The sequence below is a fragment of the Cupressus sempervirens genome, chromosome 4 (assembly GCF_028749045.1).
Source record: "Cupressus sempervirens isolate cs-2001-9-10 chromosome 4, ASM2874904v1, whole genome shotgun sequence".
Lineage (NCBI taxonomy): Eukaryota > Viridiplantae > Streptophyta > Pinopsida > Cupressales > Cupressaceae > Cupressus > Cupressus sempervirens.
Window position 1 is genome coordinate 664,340,879 of NC_143121.1, and position 21,083 is coordinate 664,361,961.

General features: G+C 33.7%; 1 protein-coding gene across 1 annotated transcript in view; it reads left to right on the plus strand.

The window, feature by feature from the left end:
- Positions 1-2,376: 2,376 nt before the first annotated feature.
- ARIA (ARM repeat protein interacting with ABF2) overlaps positions 2,377-21,083 on the plus strand; it is a 32,332-nt gene continuing 13,625 nt past the window's right edge. Inside the window, exons 1-11 of the mRNA XM_089826451.1 lie at positions 2,377-2,758; positions 13,392-13,546; positions 14,135-14,307; positions 14,409-14,529; positions 14,672-14,746; positions 16,661-16,755; positions 18,337-18,412; positions 18,879-18,986; positions 19,261-19,389; positions 19,570-19,638; positions 19,854-19,913. Coding sequence (XP_089682577.1) covers positions 2,509-2,758; positions 13,392-13,546; positions 14,135-14,307; positions 14,409-14,529; positions 14,672-14,746; positions 16,661-16,755; positions 18,337-18,412; positions 18,879-18,986; positions 19,261-19,389; positions 19,570-19,638; positions 19,854-19,913 — 1,311 coding nt within the window. The 5' untranslated portion in view covers positions 2,377-2,508. The remainder of the gene's footprint in view (positions 2,759-13,391; positions 13,547-14,134; positions 14,308-14,408; positions 14,530-14,671; positions 14,747-16,660; positions 16,756-18,336; positions 18,413-18,878; positions 18,987-19,260; positions 19,390-19,569; positions 19,639-19,853; positions 19,914-21,083) is intronic.

Sequence of the window (21,083 nt, forward strand, 5' to 3'; positions counted from 1 at the left end):
TTCAAGAAAATACAATTGAAAACCAACAACTCAAAAAAACAACATCAATATTTGGTATCCAATTAAATTAGTACGCTAACAAATTTCAGTTGAGAATATAATATGCTTGATTAACCTTAGTAGGAGTCAGAAAGGGATTAGGAAGCCAAAATCCTAACACCAAGAAGACAAATTGATAAGACAAAATACCAGACCAGAGCGAAGCATTGGTGTGTTGTCAATGAAGTTCAATGCATGAAATTATTTCTATATTCCATCCAATAAATCTGAAATAGTTTCTTCTCAATGTATTAGCATATACTTTGTAAAGGAAGGTATGTCTTCCCAAAAATGAAAGGGAAGAAATGATGCAAGGGAGGGTATGCCCTATCAAAAACCTTTCACTAGTAACATAGGCAAATGTACCAACAAACATACATGCCATTAAATGTCTCAAGCAATACTGGGGGTTTTCTTCCTTGTTCTTTTCCCCCCATTGTTTGCACTTTGAATGTGATAAAAATATTTGTAAATCATTTTAAAATATAATATATAGTGCATTATGCCTTTTACTGATAATTTTAAAAAAAAAATGTTCACTAAAAAAATTCTATTATGAAAAATTAATAGGATAAAAGAATTATTATGAAAAGTAACAACACAAAAAATTACATTCTCCCATAAATATCCTTCTGGCTAAATAAATTATAAAACAAAAAACCAACTTAAAACAATTACAAAATCAAACTAAAATTAAAAACAAGATCATAAATGATATTAAGCTAACTAAATAGAGAAAAAAGCAAGAGTAAAAAGTGGAGCGAGAGCACTCGTAACAACTAATTAAGCTAAATAAATAGCAAAAGAACTAATTAAGCTAAATAAACAGAGAAAAAAAGAGAGAGTTAATAGTGGAGTGAAAAAAAAAACCGTGGAGCCTATCAACTAAATATATATTTTCTTAAGATATATTTATATTTATATTTTATTTTTTTAAGAGTAATAATTTTAAAAGTCAAAATAGAAATTTCTGACAAAAATAATATTATTTTGTTGATTGTCTTTTCCCCTAGGTACTCCCATGCCCACCCTCATCAAAATGCACTTATCAAGGAAATTTCCATGAACTAGTATAGTAAACAAACACAAGTGAAATAATAAATATAGTACTATCGTACAAAAGTAATAATAATGAATGATTTGACTTATTATAACATAAAATATCCTACAATACACAATAGCTCGAATGCTTTATGATTTAATAAATTTAGAACTTTCGATGCATTGCAAACTTAATGATTATGTTCGTAATAAGCCATTTTTCTTAATATTTCAACAATTTTGATTTTTTTAACCATCATATTTTCTATGAAAATTTCATTGCATTACACCCTCTCTCAAATCTGTCAATCTACCTTCGATATCCCTCTCTTCCATTTGAATCTCTATTTTATTCTCGATCTCTATCTTCTTACCTTCCTCCACCTTCCATATTCCTCTCTACATCCATCTCCATCTGTATTTTATTATCGAACTCTATTTTCTTACCTTCCTTCCTTTTACTCTTTTCCAATTTTGTTTATCACTCTCCTCTCTTTCTTTGTTGCAAAAATAATATAATGAGATTGGTAATGAAACTTGATTATCCTTTCAAATCATATTTAAATTCTTATAAATAGACACATAATTAAATTTCTTTGAAGACATCACTTCTACATTAATAGCTTTGTTCTACAAAGATCATCCCTTTCTTAAAGATCTTCAAATTGACCCATATAGTAATACAAAATGTTCCCAATAAACCTTTGAAACGCCTTCTAATCCATGTAGACACTAAAATACAATGGCTAGTTAGTGAAAAATCCACTCCATACCATGACAAGGCCCATTGGAAAGCTCCACTAACCTTCAAAATCTAAAAAGGCAAGGCACACTGCCACGTAGCACAACCAATAAGTTGAGATTTTCCCTATTTAGACCGGTACAACATAACAGGGGACCCACAGAGAGATTTAATTTGAAAATCTTTGTCCAGTGCGCATCCAACGGTGGATTCTCTCTCCAGCAAGATGGGTATCCATTCTCTGCCGCACATCCGCATACCCCAAAAACTAATACATTCAAATTAAGGTGGAGCCCACCCACTGGCGGGTGAGCCTGTTATCTTCCTCCCAAACTGCCTATAAATCAATGGTCCAAATCCAGTGCTTGACATCCACGCTCTCAGCCCTCGATGCTCGTACAAAGTGCAAGCCAGTGATACTTCTCTGACAAGTATCACTGTGCGGGTGGTTTCAGCAAAACCGCGCATTTTTTCATTCGGCGGTAAATACATCCCCAATTTGATCGAGGAGGCCGGGTACTATAAGACCATCTTGGCGGAATTTCTTTCATTTTCCCTCCTTGAAGATCAGCGGAAGAATTTTTTCATTCACAGGTCTCTTGTTCACAACGCTCTTCTCCCATACCCTGGGAGCGAGCCTACCAAACCCTGGGAAGCTTCTTCCGGATAGCGCTTTTGATGCAGTAATGGAACGCGGGGATCCGAAGATTGTCGTGGGAGGCGAAAGGAAGGGCCACAAGCGAAAACTGGCAGAGACATCTGCGGGACAGGAGAAGGACAAGGAGAAGGAGAATGAGGAGGAGTGCCCCACCAGTCTGCTGCCGCAGGATGTGAATATTCAGGTCGGAAGGCTCAATTCCAGCTTTTCATGGCGGGAGGCCGATCGCTTCACTGCCAGACGCGCTGCTCATTCTATTGCAGAATTCGCCAAACACGGTTAGTCTTTAACGTTGCGTGTTCTTTCTTTTGGGCTTCTGGAGATCTCTGCTGTGCATTTTGTGGTTCAGTTGATGGAAATCTTATGTTTTAAAAGACGTAACTTCGTTGAAGTGTTACGTTTTGGAATTTTGCAGCGCATTGTCCTTTTTAATATATCTTTTGAATTGGACTTCTTTATAGATTTTCAATTGGATTTTTTAAATAATTAATAGGGTACTATTGAGGTCTGCGCCTTCCAGAAAATAAAGAGTACTTCTACAGCTGCCTTTTTACGCAATAATGGAAATGTTAAAAGCAGTCTGAACTATACAATCATTATACAGGGAGAGCTGAAAATATGCCATGACCTGTTTCAGTCATCGTGACAACTGTTTCCATAAGTCCGCTCAGCTGCAGACGAACTTCTCCACCTGCAGGAAATTCCTGCGCTTCAGCTGATGTAAACTCATTTTCCGATACCCTAACCACTAAAATTAATAAATACTACTAGCTAGATGATGTGGGGAAAAAGTTTGGAGGAAAAGTGGTTATAGAGTTAGATGTTTCTCTACCATGGATCTTTTGGTCCACTTATAATAGTCTTCTCTTGTCTTTAACGAGAATAGGCTTTTGATCAGTCCATTTTCAGCTAGGTAGTCAGTTACACTGTTCACTTAATGTAAACAATGCGTGTATTTCACCCTCTTTAATCCTGTTTCTACAAATTTTAATCTCATTCACTACGATCTGAAGTTCCTAATCTGCTGATGGATGCTTTTCGTAGGGAATATCCTTCTACATCTAAATAGTCACTGCTGGAAGCACTGGGGCCTTTGCTTGAATTGGAAAATAATCTAAATCAGAAGAGGCTCAAATTTTCTTTACAAAAATTGTCAAATTTTATGAAATCCCATCAATCTGCTCTGATACCATGTTATGGTAAATCAATGTTGTTGTATTAAACAGAGGAGCTGAAAGCTCTTTAGATAGATTATAAAAGACAATGCTTCTATTATGCAACAATCGTGAACTAAAGACAAAAATATAAACTAACTGATAAACTAAAGACTAACTAAGAGGATTCAATTCGAATTCACTCAAAATTCTGCTCCAATTAGGTAAATTCTCTCAAAATGGTGATTGATCATTGAGATTAGGGCAGGTGACTTTAACTAAGGAAAAGTCATTACATTTTGTGAATAGTGATGATTGTGTCTCTAACATATCTATTGACAACCCATAGTCTTGTAACAAGTGCTCAATATATATTCCACGGTTGAGTCATTTCAGTTTGAATATAGTGTGGATGAATGATGGATGAGAGGTTACGACAAACATTATTCATGCTACAATATTGAGAACATCTTGGATTTGTGTTTCCTTATTGAGCTGAGAGTTGATGTCTCATCTTCCATATATGATCTCTGGCGGATTCATTTTAGTAGGAGTATTATGCCAAAGGAAAATGTGACTATTCTTTCTAAGAATTTACACAATTTCTGAGTGTACATTTTGTAGTTTTTCAAAGCATGAATAATTCATTTTTCTTTTGTAAAAATGCATCATCTTTGCTATAGGATTACATTGATTTAGAAAGTGTATTTCATACCACAAAATTGCCTTGTGTATGATCGTATATGATTATTGAATGTGGAAAGATATTCTTATTGATTTAGGTATTTGTGAGATAATTATTGTATTGATATTGATCAAATAGTAAAAGGGCTTATTGATTGACTAATAATGATGAGTAATCCTAAGCATGAAGATCATCGTAATTATTTTGAGCTTACGATAAAGGATCTATATTTTTGCGGGCTAGGTTTTTCACCCTCAAGTGGAGGGTTTTCCCAAGGTAAGTTTTGTGTCCTTAGTTCTTTGACGTTTTGAATTTAAGTTTATTGCTTCAGAATATATTTTGGTTCAAAATTTAACATGCATATGTCATATTTTGCTTCTAATTTGTAACAATAGAATGATGATGATTTGTTTGAGAGTTTTTGATGATATTTGATTAGTGATGGCTGATTATTAATGTTGACATTTTTGGTTTTGAGCTGAAACATTAATATGGAGGTGTATTTTGGCATTTTGTAATATCATTTGGACTAAAACATTAATATAAGTGGTGGTATATTTTGCTATGTTGTTTTAGCCTTGGATGAAGAGTTTGATTTATTGAGGAATTTGAGAAAGACAAAGATATTAAACAATGAAATCCTTATCATTGTGATCAGCTACTTCTAAAAAGAAGATATGACAATTAAGAAGAGCTTGAGCAACAAAGGGAGAGTGCCAAATCCTTTAACCAGAGGATCAACAAGCTCGTGTAGTAGTGTGATTGCTAAATCTTTTTGCTTGGTCAACATTGGAATCAACTTCATTTTGTTATGGCAATCAAAGTAGTGAGAATGTTGCCCTTGCTGAGAGGTAGTCTCCATTCAGAGGGAGTTTGACTATCCATCTCGAACAACCTTGGATGAGGAAGTCAAAAGGTTGAAATCAGATTCAGAGGGAGATTGACTTGGATAAGGAGGTCAAAAGGTTGATATCTGTCTCTAAGAGAGCTATGACATCATGAATATATGTTAATAAGTTCTTCTCCATGAGGCAAAAGTTAGAAGTGCGATCCCTTGGTAATGAGTTCTTTGTGAGGGAAAAGTTCGAGGTGCAATCTCTTCTTAATGAGTTCTTCTATGTGAGGGAGAAGTCCGAGGTGTAACTTCTTGTTAACAAGTTCTTCTCTTTGAGGGAGAAGTTTGAGGTGCCATCCCTTGTTAATAAGTTCTTTTCAGCGAGGGAGAAGTTCAAGGTGCAATCCTTTGTCAATGCATTCTTCTTTGCAAAAGAAGTTTGAGGTGCAAACCCTTGTAAATGCATTCTTCTCTGCGAGGAAGTTTGAGGTGAAAGTCCTTGTTCCATCCTCTGGGAGTAGCCATGTCAGAGAATTCATGACTTAATTTTATGTTCTGTATATACTTGTGTGATCAACTAAGTTTTTCTTAGTATATATTTCCAATGATGGATTGTGTTCTTCATTCTTTGGACCGTTTATTTGTATGAATGCTCATCTCATTCTTGTTTCTTTGTTATGCTTCTTCGAGAGTTGCTTTTGTACTTGATGCTGATTGTGAATGCCTTCTTTTAGTCTTTGCTAGAAGAGACCTGAATGTGAACAGACTCCTTGCCATTATTGTTTCCGCATGACTTCATGATGTTATAGTGCTCGAATTTGAGTTGTTTTATTCATATATATGTTTATATCTATATGTCATTGGTTATTCTTCTCCCTACCATTACAGGAGTTGCTTGATATTCCCTCCTCATATCAGGTTTGGACTACTTTGTGTTGCGTTTTCCTCTGGACTCCCTTTGCACAATTGTCAATGGCTTATGATTATTATGTTTTATGCTAATCTAGTTCAAAACATTAACATTATCTTCTGCAAGGAAGTTAGATGATGACGATTAAGAGAGGGTATTAAGGTATTGTATTGTTTATTTAATGGTCATCTTAGTTAGTCTTTAGTTTACTAGGTAGTTTCTATTTTCGTCTTTATTTTATGATTGTTTCATAATAGAAACATCATCATTGTAAATCTATACAAGGAGCTTTCATCTCTTCTATTTAATACAACATCGATTTAGTATAATAAATTCTACTTTGCAATGAACTGAATCTTGAATTCCATCTTCTAGGAGTGAATATGGTAACTTAGGTTATTTTATGCTTAGATTAGGTTTTGGTATTGTTAAATGTGGTTTGGGTATCGTTGTGGGACAGCCAACCTTTTTTTTCAAATTGCAAAATGGCTTTTTTTTAAACATTGGTAGACCAAAAATGGCTTGAACCTAGTAAAAAGTTCCAGAGATGGGTAGGGGACTTCTAGCCATCCCCTAGCCATCCTGAGGACTTCTAGGGGTATCCTTGTGCCTTGTTACTTTAAAAGTGATGTTTTAGGGATGGTACTTGTTTAGCAAAAATGAGACACCTTTAGGGATGATATTCTCCCCTTGTCCCTGTACCATCCTTGAGACAGGTGTAGGTGGAATTTCATAGGGGACATGTCCTTGTGGAACATAGGAAAAAACATTGCAAAAACCAATGAAATCAGAAAGAACTCAAAAGTAGGGTTGATTCTAGGATGAAAGTGAAGTTAATACAAAATTGGCATGGGAAAAAAATTCTAAATTTGTCCCTTTAGTTTTTCTTTGATCTTTGGAAAACCCTAAACAAAGGAGTATGAGGAGCAATGACTACCATCAACAAAATTTGAAAAGGCCTCAACTACTAAGTTGTGGTGGAATATGAGAGTGTCAAAGCAACTAATGAATTTCTTCTAAATCACGGTTTGTCAATGAAAAATTCCGCAATATTCTGTGCACAAGACACATAGGGTGGAAAAAAACTTATTACATTAAAGAATTTAATCCCACTTCTAGTCATGATGAAAAGGCCTATATAAGAGCACCTATTAACTGGAAAGCAAAAATGTTGATGGCACAACTTAGAACTAGTTCACATCAGCTGCGATGTGAAACTAGTAGATGGCAAGTTCCAAAGGAAGAGTGGGTAGACAAAACATGTTTATTCTGTAATATGGGAACAGTTGAGACAGAGCAACACTTTGTCAAGGAGTGCTTGGCTTACAATGACATCAGATTTAGTTATACAAAAATGTTGCAGAACAAGGACTTCAACTATTTATTTGAGGAAGATCAAGTGAAGAGAACAACAGATTTGATTATCAAGCTTTAGAGAAGGAGAGCCAAGTTAACCAAATCTTTGCAATTGACTAGTTTCGCTCCTGACTCGGGAGGGTGACTACATGGGTCCCATAGACTACTTTAGTCTCGTGGACGTCATTAAAATCTATCATATCATATCATATCATATCATATCATTATGACCCAAGCTCTTTGCACCCCTCCTCCCATGGATTATGATGAGATCAAATATATAATGAAGGGTGTACACTAATTTTAAAATTATAAACAGTGTTCCACGGGGATGCGTCCCTTGTAGTTTATAGCTGTACTTGATTTGGAAATGAAAAGAGGATGTGGGGACAACTGGTCGTTCCCTTTTTGCCAGCAAGTGAGCCAAAGGTAAAACACCCCCCAAAAAACCATTTTTATAATTTTTTTTTTGTTCGCACGGACCCCTAGTAAGCGGACCCGAGTTGTCTTACTAATATGATATGAATACCCAAGGTGAATATTTTATCAATGTTATGATATGCATGTTTGAATTTTGTCTCTCTATATAAGATAATCCCCTATGTTCATAATCACCATCCTTTGAGGTCTCATCCCCTAAAATTTGGCTTCGACTTGTACCTGTACTAGAAACATGCCCCCGTCCCCTAAAACATCACCTTCCTAGAGACTCCGTGGAGCATAGATTATAAGTATTATGCGCAATTACAGATGGCCTTTTATCAGGGAAGCAATGAACCCCTATAGTTTATAATTAACATTATAAAGTAGTTCTAAAAGTTAATTATTGACTATTTATACATATGAATAGCATAGAAGCAAAAAATGAGTATTAATTAGGTGTCAATATGTGAAACAATTTATTCCCCCAAAAATTGTGACTTTTTGGTCAACAAATTTTAACACTTTTTTGTCAACTATTAGACAATTAATTGGCTAAAAGTGATAGTTAATCGGCAAAAAATGTAGAAAACTAGCAAAAACTCTAAAAGCGATATTGAGGGGAAAAGTGATAGTTAATTGACAAAATTGATGAGCAATGCAATTGATTAAGTTGGTTTGAAAGTGTTGCACAGTCAGGAATTACAATGGGACACAATCAATTACAAACAAAATTTTCTTCTCTAAATTGAATGTATTGTATAGCTTGATTCTAAGTTGCGGAGTTTGCTAAATTTTCGGCTTCAAGCTTGAAATTCAGCAAACCTGTAAAAATGAGAAATATTTGCTAAAATTTGGTATAAAGTTAGTGCGACGGCAGTTTGGTGTTTTTTTTTTTGGGAACGTTGGCAAAACAAACCTTTTTTTGCTGAAAATGCATCAATTTTGAAAGGCATTTGACGTTTGCACCTCACATTTGTGATCATTGTTTATGTTGGTTGTCTGTGCATCTCACATCCTTGTTCATCGTCTCTACTGGTCATTACCAGCGGTAGTGGCCAACACCAACTCTTGGCAACCTCCCATCGAGAGCGGCCATTAGCAAATTCCTGGTAGAGGAATCTTCCATTTCATTTTTACGTTTTGTTAGTACATATCATATGTATGTTTATCAAAAAAGATAAATAATAATAAGTATATTTAATATATCCAAGTTTTTCTTAAATCTATTAGGTCTATTTATTTACTATATTTATTAATTTATTATTTATTATTATTTTAAATGAAATAATAAGTAAAATAATTGTTCATTTATAGAAAAATTTAAATAAAAAGTATAATTTTTTTATTAGAAAAACTTTAGTATTTTATGTATATTTTATTTATTTTTTAGTGGTAAAATATTAATAATTGGTATGTTTATTTATTATTATTAATTTATTATTTATTTTCTTAGTTACCTTGTTCTTCCCTTGACCCATTGAACCAAGCGAATTTCAAACTGGTTCTTGGTCCTGGTCTTGGTTCCCTTTTGGGTTTCACTTGGGTTCAAACCCAAGCAGGTTGGTTCCTCTAGGTCAAACCAAGGCAGGCCCAAGTAGCTTGAGTGCGAACAAGGTACAGTCCCATTGGGGACATTCTATAATTTAGTGCGGAAAACAATTATCACAGAATTTGAATAAAGATTTTTAACATTACAAAACAAAATTTCTTGAAGTTCAAATATTTATTGCATGAAATTAAACTAGCCCTCAAGATTTCTTCCAGTGAAATTTTTATATCCAATTGCTGATAATGACCCCTGTTTGAAGAATTGGAAGCTTTGTATAGTGATAAATCATATTTGAAACATTAAAGAACATCTTCAATAGGTGAAGGGAGTTGCAAGCTACTTATATATTATTTTTCAATTAGGATGTTAATTACAAACAGACAAGTTCTTAGTACAAAGAAAAAGTAATAAGCATTGGACAACTTGGAAGGCAGTAATGTTATTAGTCCAGTTGATCCCAATAACATTGACAATGTTTTTGAACCAACTATTGCCTTTGACTAGGAAGAAGAAGAAGATAAAGATTTAGATAATCCATGAGATGATTGATACTTAGCATAAAGTTATAATTGTTGAAAGTCTAAAGAATGATAATTGAACTTGATATTATTTTAATAGTTTGATGTTGATAATAGATATGATGCTAAGATTACAAGTTTATACTATGCAGCATTCTAATCTGAATTCAATTTTATACACACACACACACCAAGTTTATAGTGTTTTTGTTGTTTTTATGATATTATGTAGCATTCTAATCTGAATTCAATTTTTCAGATACGCACACACACACACAAAGTTTTTGTACTAACGAACCCAAACCTACCCACACCCCATTTCAACACACACACACACACACACACACACACACACACCTTGTTTTTGCACTAATGGACCCAAACCTACCCACACCCCATTTCAACACACAAACACACACAAAACCTGCTTTTTGTTCTAATTAACCCAAACCTACCCACACCCCATTCCAAGATTTTGCTGTACCAGCGAATCAGTGTTCCAAACCCAAACTTGAACCAGTAACTTAGTTTAATTATTTTTTTAATTTTCAATTTTGTTCGGACCTTGCCAAAATTTATCCGAACTTCATAGTTGTTGAACTCGAACTCAAACTCGAACTTGAACCTTGTGACTTAGGCTTGATTGATACAATTTCTTTCTTAACATTGATTTCTTTTCTATAAATTTCAAATATTTAAATTGCTGCAATATGAAACAGAAGAAGACTGTAATAAAGATTGCCTGATTTGTTGCGATATGATTTAAAAAAGCAAGGTAAAAAAGTTTTGGCTTATTTATATTTGTGAAAGCAAAGAACCCTACAGTGATCATTATAATCATTTTAGGCTTGTCTGTTATAAGTTCTTACAATTACTCAAATCGCTAGATATTTTAAACTTGATTCAAAATTAAACTGAATAATTCACGCAATCTGATCTCTAAGTTGAACATATATAAAGTTGTTTTCGTAATCACATGTGTGTATATCATGCCAACTTTGTATGTAATTGTTTGTTGAGTATATATAATAAAAGGAACTTGCAAAATTCTATAAAATAAAATCCTATTTATATGCATTTGAAGATTTTCTTTTGTTGACAATTTTTAACATTGCTCTGTTTTTTTCCACTTCCTATATATATTTTTACTGAGTTTTTATCATCAAAACCCTGCTCTTAAAGATAAAACATAGCAAAGAATATTGATATATTTACATATTAAGTTTCATAGAAAGCAGAAAATAAGGGCGCTAGTTTCACTTAAATAATTTAATCTCAAAGTTTGGAGGTCATTGCTTAGTTTTATAAAGAAGATAAGAATATTAAACATTAGTGTTTTATTCAGCAGTCAGGAATGTCGCCTTAATATAAATGTGAATATTTATTCAGCATACAAGAAAATTGCTAAATATGTTCGGGAATATTTATTCTATGAATGGGAATATCAGTTAAACATAAAGGTTTTATGTTATAGACATGATTGTGACAGAATATGATTTGTGTTGGATATTTGCCCAGAATTTAGATAAACAGCAGTAAGGAATAACCAAGATTGATACAAGAGACACACAGAAATACCCTAGGAAAAACCCTTCTAAAATGAAGGGAAAAACCCAGCTACACGACAAAAGATCACTTTATTGATAATAAAAATTCGTGTGTACAATGTCTTAAGCTTGATACAATATATATAACATATAGAGAGACTCTTCACATTACAACCAAAGGTCTCTTCAATTTCCCAAAACATGACTCTTCGTATTTCCATGCCTCCATGCATGTTGTATGAGACATGTTTTAAAATTTAATATTACAATTTATCATAAATGTCCTTTTCAGCTGAAGTTGACCATAACAGTATTAACACCTAGAGATTAAGATCTCTATCGCAGCTACAATCTCCAACAATTTGGATGCATTTTTTGCTTAGTTTTTGACTCTTTGCCCTAAACAGAAGTTTTCATTTAGCTTGTTTTGTGGGATGTGAAAAATGTTTGGGAGAGACTTGGAGTTGTTGGGAGACCATTAGAGCCTACACAGCTGAGCAACCCAACAGCCTTCTGAGATGTCTTGGAGGTGGGATACATACTCAGTCTTGAGGAAGCATGTCCTGGTAAGTATGAAAATAATAAAATAAAATCAGCAATACATACAATATTAACAGATTAAGTTGCTGAATTGGAATTAGATATGGGCATTTTTTGGGAAATCCATACCAAAAATATATAAAATCATAAATATATACATATTTGTATCCTAAAAATTAATACAAAGGTGTACTATATTAAATTTATTTAAAAAAATGTTAAATTATAGAAATAACATTGCAATAATCAAAACATGATAGAAATATTATATTAAATATGGATAAATACCATTTCAAAATTTTGTAATATAGATAACATTTGATATGACATTCATAAAATAGTTTTTCTGAGGAAAAGAGGTAAACATTTGTTGAATCTAAAAGAACAGTACAAATTAGCCCTTAGTACCTGCTTGTTTCGATAAGATATCTGCCAAAATTGTTGATAAAATTCTACAGGAAAACCATAGGACCAGGAGCTTTACTCTTCTTCATTACGAACACCATTACTCAAGCTTCATCTATAGATATAGGTCTGTTGAGATTCTCAATCATTTCAGTAGACACAAGAGAAGGAATACAATCAAGAGCTAAACTGTCTTCCATATTGGCAGGAAGGGAATTCTCGGCAAACTAAGGCCCCAAAGAATCTAGCGGCCTCTTGAGCAAACTTACTAAAGCATGACAAGGGATTCTCTTAGAGGAATTCGGATTAGGTATATTATTACCAAGTCTCCTATCATTCACTGAGTTGTGAAGGAACTTTGGGTTCCTGTCACCTTTGGAAGCCAATCAACCTGTGCCTTTTACTTTCAATAAATTTCTTTTGAAGCTCCCATTCCTTCAACTCTTTTACTGCAACTGACTCCCTTTGACACAGCTCCTTTGAAAGGCCTTTGAGTTGAAATGTAATGGCATCCGATTGAGATCGTGCCCGAGTCTTTGCTGATATTATGTTGCCAAAACACAACCCGTTCCAACTTTTCATCTAATATCTAATGAATTGAATTTGCTTGACAAAGGAGTACATTGCAGTGCCATAAGTAGGCTTCCTTCCTGCCACCGAACCAGCATAAGGTCCTGAAGGGAAGAATCCCGAAACCACATAAGAAGAATGATTTATGCCTACTGTGGTTAAAACTTCTTGATCATCTAGGTTGCCTCTAGTTGTACCAGTACATCTGATGATTACTTTTACAGTAGAGAGCATAGGTAATAGTATTTTGATATTACAAATCCCATTTTCTTTTTGCTGTAGTAGAGAGTGATTCTAGATGCCACCATCTTATTCTTTGCTCGCATTCTAACCCAATAATGCTCAGGAACAAGTTTTACTTCTATGATTTAGCAACCTATGCATTCTTTAAACTTAGTTCCATGGTTTCTCTTTTGCAGAAGAACATGTGGACCTTATAGTAGGAGAAGGGGCTATCCCAGCTTTAGTTCAACACCTTCAAGCACCTCCAGTTGGTGAAGGGGAGGGGCCTATTGCCTATGAACATGAAGTCGAAAAGGAGGCTGCATTTGCACTGGGGCTTCTTGCAGTGAAGGTAAGGTCTTTGATTGACATATAATCTAGTTAATGTCATGATTGTGATATAATCTAGTTAATGTCATGATTGTGTAGAAAATGTTGAAAGGATACAAAATGCTAAATTTTTTGGGTCATCTTTTCTTGCCTTCTGCATTTAGTAGGTAAAATAAAGAAGACTTTGCATTTTTATTTCATTTATTATTTGATGAGGAACTTTTAACCATGTTTATAATATAGTTTTCAGTGTTATTCTGGAGAATTTTTCTTTAACAAACATTCATTGTTTATTTATGAAAACACTTTTTGATGCCTATGCATTGGAATTTCTAATGATTGTAAAAGATTCTATAGTTGAGAATTTGTTGAATACTAGAAGCTGCATTTCATATTCCTTCTGGATGATGTTACACTTACTGTTGCGTTGTGATTTGCCCTACATTCCTCGGAGTTTAATAGTGCATTACAAAGAGACTGTGCTTGTAAGCACACAATTATTCTAGAAGTGGGTATATCAGAATTTATGGCTTAGATAATTTGATGGGCTTTTCTTTTGGTTTTCTCTTAAACTGTGCTAAAAATCTCACATTGGTTTAATTATGAGCAGCCAGAGCATCAACGACTCATTGCAGATGCAGGTGCCCTTTCTGGTCTTGTTTCTTTACTAAAAAGGCATGGAAATGGCTCCAATAGTCGTATTTTGAATGGCGTCCTTCGAAGAGCTGCTGATGCTATCACAAATCTGGCCCATGAAAATGGTGCTATCAAAACTCTTGTTAGGTTTGTATGATTGGAGTAGTTTATTGTTGATTTGAAGACACAAATGCAGTAAGGATTTCTAAGTAGACATCTGAAAGAAATAAATTTAAATGTGTTTACAGAACAGAAGAAGGAATTCCTCCTCTTGTTGATTTGCTTGAGTCGACTGACACCAAGGTGCAGCGAGCAGCAGCTGGTGCTTTGCGAACTTTGGCATTTAAAAATGAACCCAACAAGAACCAGGTCAGAGATTATGCTTGTGGCAATCTCAAATATCTTTTAATATGCTTCAGTTTATAGTCTGTTTTTGCTAAGTTTAATCGTTGGGAAGTATTGCATTTCAATTATTATCTTTCTCAAATTGGAACAATGTTTTCTGCATCAGATTGTAGAATGCAATGCACTTCCAACTCTTATTCTAATGCTGCGCTCTGAAGATGTTGGCATCCACTATGAAGCGGTATGCATTTTATTTTCACATATTGCAGTTGTCTCGTTTCTATTGCAGTTCACATGACCTTGTACTTCAGCTATATTACACGTTATCTGGGAATGCACTGAGCTCATTTATTAATACTGACTGACTGGCATTGTATTTGATTGGGTAATACTTATGCACAAGTCCTGAAATAATGCCAAGTGTATGGGAATGTGATACTGATCTAATTTAGAAGCTCAAGCAAAATCTTGAATATGGGTTGTGGAAATCTGATAGCAAAGTTCTAGTTGAATGTTGATATTGTATGTTTGTAATTGTTGATTTCATTTGTTTATTGTAATTGCATTGCACATTATGTGGGAGTACACTGAGCACATTTTTTTGTAGTAACTATCAGTCCATATGTCTGATTAGATAATACTCAAATATCAGATAATGGTGAGTGTATACAAATAGGATAACAGTTTGTTGATGCCATATGTTTTTATCTGTTGAGTGCATTTGTTCATGGTTATTCAGAGAGCGCATTTGTTCATGGTTATTCAGAGAGCATACATGTGATCATAATTTAAGTATAGTATATTGGTTGATTGTTGACATCATTTGTCATCTATATAAGAAGGTGAAAATAATTTTTGAGTCTTGAAAAATTTATCAAAATATCTATATGGGAAATATCTAAAATTATGCTGAGCATAGTTTAAATGAGTAGATAATTTAATATGCTGAGAATCCTTGATGCCTTCATAGGATTTATAAGGTAGATGGTTTCTTAATCCTTACAAACAATCGTTTGAGTAGTCAGTAGCTTCCACTTTTAAAATACAAAGTAATGTCATGAACAGTTGATCATATTTTCTGTTTGTGTATGTAGTTTGTGTATCAAATATATTTTTTCATATCATAATTGATAATAATCCTCCTGATTTTCTGACACCTCCTTTTATTAGGGAACAGCTTGGCACAAAATAATAAGAATTTAGATTTTAGTATCCATTTATGAAACTGTCCAGGTTTGCTTGATTTTATTTCCTGTACAAAGTTATATCTTAGAAAGCTAACTACAAGTTTAATACCAAAGTAGCATTCCATTTACACGATTCAGTTAACTGAAATTATAAATCTGATTCAATAGTTTGGAATTAAAACAGGAAAATTTGGGGAGAAAAGTCAGCAAACACAAAAGTGCAGGAATGTTCATTAAATGGGGACAATTTTTTTTTTGTTGATTAAACAAAAAAACCACCAATAAATATCCAAAAGTTCTACTGCATTTGAAAGAATTATAAATAAAATGAGAAAAATATGTACAAAAGGAGCAATTGCCAATTAATTATGATTGATTTAATAGGTTATAAATAAAGTGGGGTTTATAAGTTAATGTTTAAATAAGTTGCAAAGTTTTACTGAAACATGATTTACTTTAGAAGTATTTGTATGATTATCTGAATTGGTACAACAAATTATCATGGTTGGAAGTAAATTAGGATTCCTTTTGAATTATTTGGAAATATCTGCCACTATGATCTTCTGTGTATAGCACTGCCATGATAACCACAGGTATATGATTCAATTCCTCACATCTATTGGTAATTAGCAAGACTTTGTAATAGCACTCAAGTTCTTTAGTTATTGTTGAGAATAGATTTTTTTTATATAAATGGCATATATGAATCTATTCACATTTGTATCCTTTTACCAAAAGTGGAACTGGTTTCATGATCTTTATTTGTTATGAGTGATTTAGAGGGAAAAATACACTCATTGGTCCATATATGACATTTTTCTGGTTCTAGACTTCTAAGTTTTTGTCTTTACTCTTACATTCCTCCTTGCAATGTAAAGAATTTGGTCAATAATATATATAGGATGATGCTTTGAGAGTTTATTTTTGTATAATTTGTGTTCTTGTTTTGCCATTTAATCTTGCTGTAGGTTGGTGTGATTGGGAATTTGGTGCACTCATCTATTAACATAAAGAAGGAGGTTCTTCTTGCTGGAGCCTTGCAACCTGTAATTGGTCTTTTGAGGTATTTCCAATGCTTTTATGTGCATAATGGAGTTTATGTTTATGCATTTAGTTGAACTGACTCATTATTGACGAGCCTTCTGGTCTCTGCGGTATGGAATTCAACACACTCTTTACATATTTTAAATAACAAGTTATCATAATAAAAATTTAAAATTCCAAGGGCTTATCTACATTTAAAGCCCTTCAATTAATATATATTGCATTAGTCACATTACAAGTCTTTCTAATTTTTTCCCATTTTTTTGTTTCTTTTAGCTTGATGGCTTTCAGCTTGTACCAATGTGATCCATGTTGCCTCTACTGTGAAGCCTTAAATGGATAATATAAAAACAATCCAACAACAATTACATTTGCTTTTAACACTTGTATACCTCAATTGTTTTGTCTAGAGAGAAAATACTGTCATTGTAATCAACTTATGGGGTTTCATTATTACAGTATCTCTGTGGCTTTGGTATTCGTGAGGGATTTACTGAATAATGTCTTTGGGGGTTAAATGGCTTAATCCATAGCAATGCATTGTGAACTCTGAGGACTTCGAAATTGACCAATGGCTTGTTGGGTTCAAGGTCAACACTATCACTACCTTGAACAGCTTACTAAATTAGACACATTAAGCACTATTTAGTATTTAGTATTTAGTTTTGAGATGCTGAATATTAACCCTACGATTCTGAGTATGGTCCTTCCATTAATGCATGTAACAAATTGGTTTTTGTGCTTTCCTTACTTCTACCAGAAAATGATGTTCGCAATTGTTGTCCGTTAGCATTCATCAAACTGTCATCCTTCTACTGCCTTTCACCTGTACAATTTTTCCATTCTCTTGAGAAAGTACCTTTATACATAAGTGCCTGGTGAAGATGTAAAATACTTCTATTTCATTTAACTTGAGCTCATATTCCTTTAAGGTCATAGAGTTCACTACTTTTACAATCCAATTATCAATTTTGATTTAGAAAAAAAAATAGTTTCCAACTGAACAAAAGAATTTGCCTTCATATCATTAGCTTAGAACTATTTGTTACAGTCTCCATGATATTATATATTCTATTAGTAAGCCGTGGAAATTTGCTGCCTTGATTTTTTGTTCATTTTGGTATCTATTATGTCATGGCATTTCTGAGTTTAGAAAACAAACTATTCAATAGAATCACATCATAGTGCATTCGATGCAAATGAAGGGTTGTTCTGACAAGGCAAGATGATCTCTCAACCAATGTAAATGTGTCCGATCGTTCTGTTACATATAATCTTAATGTGTCATGGTATTGGTGTTTACTTTTTACAACAAGTATTTAATTTTTTGAGTTTAACTTCACCCAGTTTCTTATATTTCTTCTTCTGAGCTAGTTATAGGTAACTGCCATCCTTACTATGTACTTTTGTCACATATAACACCATTTATAAAAGTGATCCTAATGCATGCTCTACGATGTTTTAGATATCATAAATTTTATAAACAAATTTCTAATATTTGAAATGCTGATGTGAATATAAGATGAAGTGAAAATCCTTTCTTGAAAATTTTGAGTAAGGTTGTGAATTGTAATTGTGAATTAAAAATTTGTGCTCTCAGTTCAAGGTGTCATGAGAGCCAAAGGGAAGCTGCTTTATTGCTGGGGCAATTTGCTACAACGGATCCTGAATGCAAGGTATCTGATGGTTTGTGTTATTTGGTTGTGCCATGCAGTTTTATAGTTGGAAAACAGTATCCAGACATTCTGTTTTTATTTTTTGAGCAGTCCCCCTTTTTTGTTTATTTATTGAACTAATGCGTTTAATTCTGATATCCATTTCAAACATAATAAACTACGCTGGCAGCAAAGGGTTTAAGATTTTTGTTTTAGTTCCTATGAGATTATTTCTTGGATTTACTCCTTCAGTAAATGTGTGGAGCTTGAAGGAATCTACGAAGTTTGTTATAAGTTTCGAATAACATTATGTTGCTACTTGTCTTTTTTGAGTGAAAAGAGACATTTACCAAAATCTGTACTTTCAAGTAGGTATTGTAAGAATACAGAAGAATTTAAAATTTAGGGCTGCAATTAGCATACCAGGTGTTCCTTTTTTGCTCAAGAATTTTTTTAATTCAAATATTTTAGCTTTATCCATAAACAGGTGCACATTGTCCAAAGAGGGGCTGTTCGACCTCTTTCAAATATGCTTCAGATGCCTGATCCCCAACTGAAGGAGATGGCAGCTTTTGCTTTGGGTAGATTAGCACAGGTTTGAATTTATTGTATGTTTTCTGGGTGTGCTTATTTCTTATATTTCAACAGTTCTCTTGATTGGCTGAAGGTTTGAGATAAAAAATCAATTGACAATTTTTCCTTGATTGGTTAATGGTTTGAGATGAAAAACTGAAGTGTTAAATTTTTCTAGCAATGTGATTCCTTTTTAAGAAATGCAACACTGTTCTAAAAAACTATTCCATGTTATATCTACTCTGCTTTACCTTTAATATCTAAATTTTAATTGCATTTGTATTTTCGATGACCAGAATTCACATAACCAAGCGGGCATTGTTCATGATGGTGGATTAACTCCTTTGCTGGAGCTGCTTGATTCTAAAAATGGATCTCTTCAACACAATGCTGCTTTTGCTCTATATGGACTGGCAGATAATGAGGTCTTTTTGGAGCTATTCTTCAGAATCATGCAGTATTTAGAATCTATTATTGCATGCAGCTTTGGTTTATTAAAACTGGTCACTTCTGCTTGCTTGCTATTGCTATTAGATTTTAATTTTATTTGTTTCCGTTTTGCATATATGACTTGACTACTCAGGCACCGTTGATGTGGTTTTCAGGACAATGTTTCTGATATTGTAAAGGAGGGAGGAGTACAAAAGTTGCAAGATGTAGAATTGATTGTTCAGGTGAAACCGATTCACTAATGTGTATATAAATCAGTATTTGTGATTTGTAGGAAAATTTAATTATATAAGTTTTGCTTATAACTTAATGTGGCCCTTTGCGACACTGCTTTGAAGTTTAGGCATGTATCAGTGTTGTTAGATGGCAGAAATAATTGACTACAAATTATGTTTTATGAATCTGATGCGTTTTTTGATATCGTGGATTCATGCTATAGGCTTCAAAGGATTGCGTGGCAAAAACCTTGAAAAGGCTAGAGGAGAAACTTCATGGAAGAGTAAGTTCTTGTTGCAATCTTGCTTTGTATGTTTTCTGAGTTTGTTGCCAGTGATTATTGGCATAATTTTTTGAGTTACTCAGTTATCTGAGGCTCCACAATGACCTTTTGGTATCTGTGTTTGTCAAATGATAAATCATGTATTTAATATGTATCACTCATTGACAAATGCCTAGTCTGATGAGATGTGCTATCTCCGTTCCATCCCCACTTTTCAAAAAAATACAGGACACCACTGGGATGTCCCTATATTCAACTTTTTGGGACTCCTTTTGTATAAAATATGGGACATGCTGAGATTTCCTTGTTTTTAAAGTTTGCATACATAACAAGAGCTCTAATAAAAGTTGTTATATTTTATTTATTCCAGATTTCTATTATCTAATTTGTTAAACTTGGTTAGGGGAACAAAGCTCCACAAAAATGGCAGTAGTACCACATTGCAAATTGCCTCATGAGTCATTTGATTCTCAATTAAAATTTAGAGTCTATCGTCACGCTTAAAAGAAAATAAACCAAGCAAATTCAAACACCTTAATGCCAAGGTGAATTATTCCTCATTATCTTGGAAGGTCTTAGTCATCTGATGATTAGTGTTCCTCTGAATCCTTAGATTGTTCCAAATTATCCCTTACGATCTCCAACATGAAGGTGTCTTAGCATTCAGAATGGAAATGATAGAAATATCTTACTGCAAATTTTGTGAAGGAATTTTTTTTGCCCTTTTAAGTTTTGAAGATATGTTTTCTTAGTAATTTTATCCACTCCCCCCTCTTTCACATGTATAACAGTATAAGCACTTTAATCCTTGTGGTGAACTCAGTCAGTCTTTATAAGCTTTATTCTCCTTTCTTGGGTGAATGACATAGTTGTTCCCCTTTTCTCTTAGTAGCTTGAGAAGAGAGCTTCTTCTTGTAGAACACAATTTTTCTACTGAAAGAGTGGGTGGAGTGGCAAATTAGTACAAGATGTAATTTCAGGTCCTTGCAACTTTAATAAACAGAATTTAAAAGAATACAACAGCACAGAGAAGAAGTAACACATGAAGTATGTGGAAAACCACAGTGAGAATTCTGCTAGGATCTATTGTCCTAATCCAGCCTCACGATTAAAAATTTGTACAACGCTTTAAGGGCACCTACCCTAAGGAATCACCAAATTCCTTGCTTG